At 45.1% G+C, this 8,610-nt stretch overlaps 1 protein-coding gene across 1 annotated transcript; it reads left to right on the plus strand.

Moving 5' to 3' along the window:
* Nucleotides 1-4,570: 4,570 nt before the first annotated feature.
* On the plus strand, nucleotides 4,571-7,702 carry LOC106820873 (carbohydrate sulfotransferase 1-like). The gene is made up of 3 exons (XM_014825467.1): nucleotides 4,571-4,804; nucleotides 5,025-6,167; nucleotides 7,599-7,702. The coding sequence occupies exons 1-3, from the start codon at nucleotides 4,672-4,674 to the stop codon at nucleotides 7,700-7,702; spliced, it is 1,380 nt and encodes a 459-aa protein (XP_014680953.1). The 5' UTR covers nucleotides 4,571-4,671.
* The last annotated feature ends 908 nt before the right edge of the window (nucleotides 7,703-8,610 follow it).

Consider the following 8,610-nt stretch of genomic DNA (forward strand, 5'->3'; position numbering starts at 1 on the left):
TCTCTCTCTCTCTCTCTCTCTCTCTCTCTCTCTCTCTCTCTCTCTCTCTCTCTCTCTCTCTCTCCCTTCTCTGGGGCAGAAAGTTAGCCAATTGGTGGTTAGGAATATTTTTAATACTCTACAGGTCAGCGACGGTCCGTACTTAGTCCTCCCAAGAAGCGGCGTCTTGCTGAGGCCGGTAAAAACGTCTGTATAGAGCAATCGGTTCGCATTAGCCTGTCGGGCGTAGGTCGTACTGTACACAACGACTCCTTAAAACATGATCATTTAAGACATTGAATTGAAAATTCGATTTAGCGAGCACCGTTTGTTATAGCTAGTGGGGAGGAAATTCTCGCATGACATCGATATCAATGGGAGTACATAGATCGAGAGACTATTATGGTCACTGAGAGATGTATAGTACTGAGAAAGATGATGGCAGACGATGTATGTGACTGTGTAGGAGAATGTTAGCGTCCTGCTATGAGAGCATGGATGAGAGAATATATGTACTGGTAGGGAGATGTTATAGCAGAGGATGTATCGTACTGTAGAGGAGGTGTGGTGACCGTCCTGTATGAGGAAGATGATGAGAGATGTTGTACTGCTCAGAGATGTACGTCACTGTATGAGAGATGACTGAAGAGCATGTATGTTTACTGTAGAGATGTAGAGAGAGGTATGTACTGGTTAGAGAAAATGTAGATGGAGATGTATGGTACGTAGTAGAGGATGATGAGGTGTATGTACTGTTAGATATGCTGAGACTGAGTTGCTATGTAACTGTTAGTGGGACTGTACGTCCTGATATAGAGGATGATGAGAGAGTATGTACTGAGAGGATGTAAGTCCTGTATGAGAAGGATGATGAGAGATGTATGTACTGAGAGATGTACGTCCTGTATGAGAGAATGATGAGAGATGTATGTACGTGTAGAGGACAGTACGTCGACTGTCATTGAGAGATGATTGAGAGTGTATGTACTGTGAGAAGATGTGACGTCATCGTATGAGAAGATGTATGAGGAGATATTAATGTACTGTAGGAGATGTAGAGAGATGTAGTGTACTGTAGAGATGATAACGTCCTGTATGAGAGGATTGATGAGAGATGTAGTGTAGCTGATATGAGATGATACGTCCTGTATGAGAGATGATGAAGAGATGTACTGGCTCTGTAGGAGCATGTAGACGAGATGTATGCTAGTGCTAGAAGACTGTAGAGAGATGTATGTTATGTAGAGAGATGAGAGATGTATGTACTGTAGAAGATGATTGAGGAGATGTATGTACTGTAGAGATGTACGTCCGGTGAAATATGAGAGATGATGAGAGAATTGTATGTAAGCTGACGAGCATGTACGTCACTTATGAAGAGATGATGACACGAGATGGTAATGTAACTGTAAGAGAGTGTACGTATCCTGTATGAGAAGATATGATGAGAGATGTATGTACATGTAGAGATGTATGTCCTGTATGAAGAGATGATGCAGAGGAATGTATGTACTCGTAGACGATGGTACGTCGCTGGTATGAGACGATGATTGAGAGATATATGCTGACGTTGTAAGAGATGTTTACGTCCTGGTATGAGAGATGGAATGAAGAGATGTATGTACTGTTAGCAGATGTAACGTCCTGTATGAGAGATGATGAGAGATGTATGTAACTGTAGAGAATGTACGTCCTGTATGGAGAGATGATGAGGAGATGTACTGTACCTGATAGAGATGTACGTCCTGTCATGAAGATGATGCATTGAGATATATGTAACTGTTGTAGAGATCGTACGAGAGATGATGTTACTTGTTGGAGAGCACTGCATTCCCGCACCGAGATGTATGTACTGTAGAGATGTACGTTCCTGGTATGAGAGATGGATGAGAGTGTATGTCTTGTAAGAGATGTAAACGAGATTGTAATGTATGTAGAGATGATGGAGATAGATGTATTGTAATTTTTAGACGATGACTGAGGAGATGTATGTACTGTAGAGATGATGAAGGGATGTATGTACTGTAGAAGATGTTACGTCCTGCTATGAAGAAGATGATGCAGAGAATGTAATGTACGTAGAGCCAATGTTAGAGAGATGTATGTACTGTAGAGATGTAGAGAGATTGTATTACTGTAGAGATGTGCATGATAGAGATGTATGTACATGTAGAGATGTAGAAGAGGGATGTATGTTACTTGTAGAGATGGTTAGAAGAGATGTAATGTACTGGTAGAGGATGATGAGGATGTATGCGTACTGGCTAGAGTAAGTAGAGAGATTGTATTGTGCTGATTAGTAGATGATGAGAACTGGCTATAGTGACATGTAGTGATTGTGAGAGCATGTTATTGTACTGTAGAGATGATAGAGAAATGTATTGATGTAACGAGATGTAGAGAGATGTATAGTCACTGTAGAGATTGATGAGCCAGATGTTCAGTGCTGACTGTGAGAGACCTTGTAGAGTAGATGTAATGATAACTGATAGAGATGTACGTTCCTGTATGAGACGATGATGAGAGATGTCATGTACTTGTAGAGAATGTAGAGAGATGTACTGTACTGTAGAGATGTACGTCCTGTGATGAGAGATGTGGAAGTGGAATGTAGTGTACGTAGTTAGAGATTGTACGTCCTGTTATGAAGAGAATGATGAAGAGATGTATGTTACTGTAGAGATGTAGAGAGGATGGTACGTCTGTGGATGAGATAGATGATTGAAGAGATGTATGTTACTGGATAGAGATGTAGAGGATACGAGAGAGTAGTACTGTAAGAGATGTAGCGTCCTGTATGAGAGATGATGAGAGATGTATTGCTACTGTAGCGATGTAGAGAGATGTGTACGTCCTGTATGAGAGATGATGAGATTATGTACTGTACATGTAGAGATGTACGTCGCTGTTGATGAGAGATGATTCGAGAGAATGTCATTACTGTAGAGATGTAGAGAGATGTATTGTCACTGTAGAAGATGTACGTATCTGTATGAGAGATGATGGAGAGATGTAAATGTATGATAGAGAATGTACGTTCTGTATGAGAGATCCGATGAGAGATGTATGTACTTGTAGAGATGATGAGAGCGATGTATGTACTGTAGATGTAGTGGGTACGTCCTGTATGAGAGGATGATCAAGAGATGTATGGTACTGCTGAGAAGGATGGTAACGGTCCCTGGCTATCGCAGAGAATGATGATGTATGTATGTTACTGTAGAGATGTAGAGACGAGATATGTACTGTAAGAGATGTTTACGTACTCTGTTTATGCAGAGATGATGAGAGATGTATGATACTGTAGAGATGTTAGGAGAGATGTATGTACTGTGATGGATTGCATGAGAATGTATGTACTGTAGAGATGTGGAGAGAGTGTATGTACTGATAGAATTGCATGCGGATGATTTAGCTGTACTGCTAGAGATTGGTACGTCACTGTATGAGAGGATGGGTATGGAGAGATGTATGTAAATTGTGAGGATGATGTAGGAGAGATGTATGTACTGGTAGAGATGATGAGAGAGTCGTATGTACTGTAGAGAGACGATGAGGACTGTATGTAGTGATAGAGAATGTACGGTTCCTGTATGACGAGATGATGAGAGATGTGATGTCTGTAGAGATTAAGTGAGAGATGTAGTGTACTGTAGGAGTGTAGCGTCTGTACTGAAGAGATATGAGAGATGTATGTTACTTGTAGAAGATGTGACGTCGTGTGATGAGGAGGGATGATGAGAGATGGATGTAATGTGGAGAGAAGGTCGGAGAGAAGGATGTAGGTGTACGTGGTTAGGATGTAGAGAGATGGTATGTACTGGTGAGAGGATGATGGAGGAGAGGCGTGTATGTATACTCTGAGTACGAGATGTAGAGAGATGACGTCGCTTGGTATGAGGAATGATTGAGAGATGCCTATGTAACTGTAGAGATGTAACGGTCACTGTACGTGAGACGGATGGCATGAGTTGATGTATGTACATGCTAGAGATGTAGGAGAGATGTTATGTTTACTGGTAGAGATGTAGGAGAGAATGATTGTACTGTAGAGATGATGGAGGAGATTGTACTGTACAGGGTAGGAGATGTGAGAGGAGATGTACGGTCCTGTATGAGGAGATGATGAGAAGAGCGGTAATGTACTGTAGAGATGATAGTTCCTGTATGAGAGAATGGGATGAAGGGGTGATGTTATGGTACTGTAGAGATGTACGTCCTGTTATGAGAGATGAACTTAGAGTGGAGATTTAATGTACTGTAGAGACTGGAAGGAGACGGATGTCATGTACTTGTAGAGATGTAGAAGAGATGTACGTCCTGTATGAGAGATCGTAGAAGAGATGGATATGTACATGTAGGATATGTGCAACGTCCTGGTATGGAGAGATGAAATGGAGGAGATGTATTGTCTGAGAGATGCTGAGAAGAGAACTGTATGACTGTAGAGGATTGGTAGAGAGAGTGTTAACGTCCTGTATGTAGAGACTTGATTAGAGAGATGTATGTACTGGTTAAGATGATGTGAGTCCTGTATGAGAATGATGAGATGTATGCTAGGCCTGAGAGTATGTACGTTCTTTTTGTGATCTGTAAGGCTACTGTGACATTCCCGTGAGCTGTGTGGCGACCGTGACATTCCTGTGAGCTGTGTGGCTACCGTGGCATTTCCGTGATCAGGGAATTTGTTGCATGGGGGAGATGACGAGTGCGGCGAAGTCTCGCAGGAAGGTTGTGTTGGTGGCGAGTACGGGAGTGCTGCTGCTGCTGTTGATGCTGTTGTTCACCATGAGGTTATCCTTGTTTGACATCGTCCGACAAACAGGTGATATAATTAGTGACTTAAAATGTATATAAACAAATAAATAAACAAATCAATCAATCAATCAATTATTAAATAAGTAAATAAATAATCAAGTAAATAAATTAATGGATAAAATATATAAATAAATAAACATCGCAATAAAAATACGAATATAACGATGCAGATAAGCATCTAAACGAAGATTCACGGCAAGCTGACGGCCATGTTTCGTTCATTGCAGGTAGCCCTCTGCCCGGTGACGTCGCTAATGACGTAGTAGCGACGCATGCGCAGCAGCAGCGGCGTGCCGTCGTGCTACTCGCCTACCACCGCGGCGGCAGTTCGTTCACGGGCGACCTGCTCAACGAGCATGCGCGTGTCTTCTACCTGTACGAGCCGCTACGGCAGCCGTGGTTCGCCGCCACCGCTGCCGCCGCCGCCGCAGACCGCCACCAGCTAGACGCGCTCGCCGTCCGTCTGACGCCCGCGTTCCTGCTGTGCCGCTTCTCCGAGATGTCGATTGACTGGATCGCCGAGCTACTGAAGAAGAATTACACTAAGCTAGCGCATACCAAGGCCCTGCTAACGCGGCCGGGATGCGGGGAAGCGGAGAGGACAGAGGAGGGGAGAGGGAGGTCTGCGGCCGACGGATGGTCGGAAGGGAGCGGGTGGTCGAAAGGAGGAAGGTCGGATCGGAGATCGGGGTCGGAGGAGGGAAGAGGCGAGTCGGGGGAGAGCGCGGGAGTGTCGGCTGCGCCGCCGCCCTGTCGTCTCGGAGCGCTGACGATCGCCGACGTGGAGGACGAGTGCCGACGTCGGGACGTCGTCGCCGTGAAGCTGATCCGGCCGAGCCTCGCCGACGGCGTCGCGCCGCTGCTCGACGACCCGCGCTTCTCGCTCAAGGTCGTGCACGTCGTGCGAGACCCGCGCGGCGTGGTCGCCTCGCTGCACAAGTTGCCGGAATACCACACCGATCACGTGACGGCCGCCATGATGAGCGCCGCCGCCGACCGTCTGTGCAAGCGCATGCGCGGCAATGTCGCCGCCGGCATGCGGCTGCCCGCCGCCAGCTACCTGCTGCTGCGATACGAGGACGCGGCGACGCAGACGGCGCGCACGATGAAAACTCTTTACGACTTTGTCGGCCTCGACGCCGGTCGGCAGTCGCTGGACGACTTCGTGGCGGCGCACACGGGCACCGACGCCAACGCTGACGATGGCATAAACTGGCGGACGGTGCGGCGGAATTTCACGGCGGTGGCGCTGTCGTGGCAGAACGTCCTCGACGAGAAGAGCGTCCGCCAGGTGGAGCAGGTGTGCGAGGACGTGTTGGCTACGCTCGGTTACCACCTGCTGAACTCTAGCAGCAACTCATATATATACAGTATATAAATACACGTATATAGGTATACTACTACTCCTACTGGGTATGGGTGACTACTCTGGGGACGTGTCAAAGTTGAATAAAGGGAGATCATCGTTAATCATGATGCGATGTGATTGTAACTTCGTGCGCCGCCTTTCTCATATTTATTGTGTTATGTCAGGTTGCATATTGTACTAAACACTCTATCGCTTAGTCTGGCGCCATGCATTAAGCAATGTTATCACAGGGCTCAGAAAGCGTACTCCCTACAGATACTTCTGACCAGTACTGGGCGCCTATATAGCCCAATACTGATACGAGCAACAGACTAATATCAGCAGGCTACGCGAGAACAAGAAAAAATGGAAAGTACAGACACGTGCTCATCGTCTATATAGCTTCCGGGCATGGACTGCGAGAGACATTCACGAGTGGAAAGAAAATATTGTTGTATAAGTGAGCAATCACAGCCAGCTTGCCTCTACGCTCCCGCACCTACCTGCGAGTTGAGCTAACTGTGTACAGTTCATGACTTATCGATACTATACGGTTATAAAGAACACCGTTATAGGCATTATTGCCATAGTTGGCATAACGCACTATAATTATTTTACTAATCTTATTATACAGAGACTCCCGGACACGACAACTACTAAGTGTATCACGCGAGAAGGGCACCAAGAATGCTAAAGCGAGCATACTACTTATTGAATCCGACCCATTCTTGAATTATGATGACTTTGCTGCACCAGCAGTGTCCCCGCTATAGTAACCGCGTAGCCTACGTTCCGATGAACTATCTCGTTATGAAACCTATCGGGTACACAGGCAGCGCCTTCTGTGCTGATTCGACAGAAGCAATTAGCTCGTTTTTGCAGTCATTTGATTCCAATCAGTGCACGAAGTGTCAATGACTATAGCGGGTTCCACGACTTGCACTAAAAATAGCAATATTACCTAAAATCCCGTGCCGCCGGCCATACTGGTAGTCAGAATTGCGAACACGTGTTACCGATATGCGCAATCTAGCGATTTTACATGGTAGATTCAGAAGTAGATAATAAGGGGTTTCCTATTATCTACTTCTGATAGATTGTACATACAATAGTGTTATTATAGTATTAATCTATATTAGCAGTAAGTGGATCCCAGTTTTGCAGACAGGTTTACCAGCGCGTGTTGGGGTGCTAGAGTTCGATATGATTGTGGAGACCCGTGGGGGACCCGTGGAGACCCTGATTGGGGGCGCGTTTCACAAAGCTCCGTTATAGTTCTCCGCTGAGTTGTCCGTTCGCTGATTAGCGAACGGAAGATACCGATCGCGTTTACGCGTGATGGCGAAGGTAAATCCTTGGGGTAGAGAAGGGATGGAAAGTCCGGTTTTGAAACGAGTTGAGGGGGATATTGTTGCAGCCGTCTAGTGAAATTGTGCACATTTTCGTATCACAGGAAAGTTTTCGACAAACTGCATCGGTACTCGAATCGGCATGGAAATGCTAGGAATGTGGGCGAGACAAGGATACATCATCTTACCATATAAAACGAATCAGTAATCGGTGAATTAAACAAACAAGATACAAACAAACAACGACGAAACATAAAATACAGATATGACCGGCTATAAGCTATATCGTAAACACGGATCCATAGCCAACTCTTTGTTTAATAAAAATTTCAATTCGTGGTTTTGCTATGTCGTGTATTGACCAAATGGTATCGGCAATCGTGACTCAAAAATGACGCGACGCGTGACGAAATCGGACGTACCCAATTCCCGGGAAGAGCTGTTTTAGCTCGTTCGTCACTTTTAATTTACGTACTATGGTAAGTTTTGTGCCGTAGTATATGCCTCTGGTGGTAGGGATAAAAACACGCTGAATGTGGCTTCCCTAAATTGCAGCATCTGAGGTCATACTTTGAAGCGGCTATAGGCGTCTCGCCCTCCTCATCGCATAGCTTACTATATTCTTTCGACGCTTTGAGTCACGCCACGCCGCTACCATGAGATTCGAATACCACGCTAGCTATCACTACGAAAATTAGCGCGCAGTGCTCGACAATTCGCGAGGTAATTTACTGTTTAAAAAAATATTTCTAAACTTGTGGCTATGTATACCGTGATTTTACGATGTAGCTTACCCTAGGGTCCCTATATACAGAGAGTTGCGCCAACTCAGGATTTGACTCCATGTTGTTTCCAAATGTATCCACACCGCTGCCGCTCATGTACAGCGCTGTATGGATACGCTGTACAATGATCCGTAGTAATTAATTAGACTAATCATGCTTCAATAAAAGTGCTGCAAAATTCACAGAGATTATAGCTAAGACATGTGTCTATGTGTATCTAGATTTCTAGGAATGTAACTAGTCATACTGCATTTGTGAACTTTATAAAGGTATGAACTTTCATCTATATTACGTTTGTGTACTGGCGCAAATCGTTCGCGCCATATGATAG

The sequence above is a fragment of the Priapulus caudatus genome, unplaced genomic scaffold, assembly GCF_000485595.1.
Source record: "Priapulus caudatus unplaced genomic scaffold, Priapulus_caudatus-5.0.1 Scaffold51, whole genome shotgun sequence".
NCBI classification, from domain to species: Eukaryota; Metazoa; Priapulida; class Priapulimorpha; order Priapulimorphida; family Priapulidae; genus Priapulus; species Priapulus caudatus.

Bases quoted from the DNA above. Each gene is read 5' to 3' on its own strand.
- LOC106820873 (XM_014825467.1), top strand. From the start codon at position 4,672: ATGGGGGAGATGACGAGTGCGGCGAAGTCTCGCAGGAAGGTTGTGTTG. The intron at 4,805-5,024 runs GTGATATAATTA...CGTTCATTGCAG, and splicing joins TGACATCGTCCGACAAACAG to GTAGCCCTCTGCCCGGTGAC. The intron at 6,168-7,598 runs GTATATAAATAC...TTCGTATCACAG, and splicing joins CAGCAACTCATATATATACA to GAAAGTTTTCGACAAACTGC.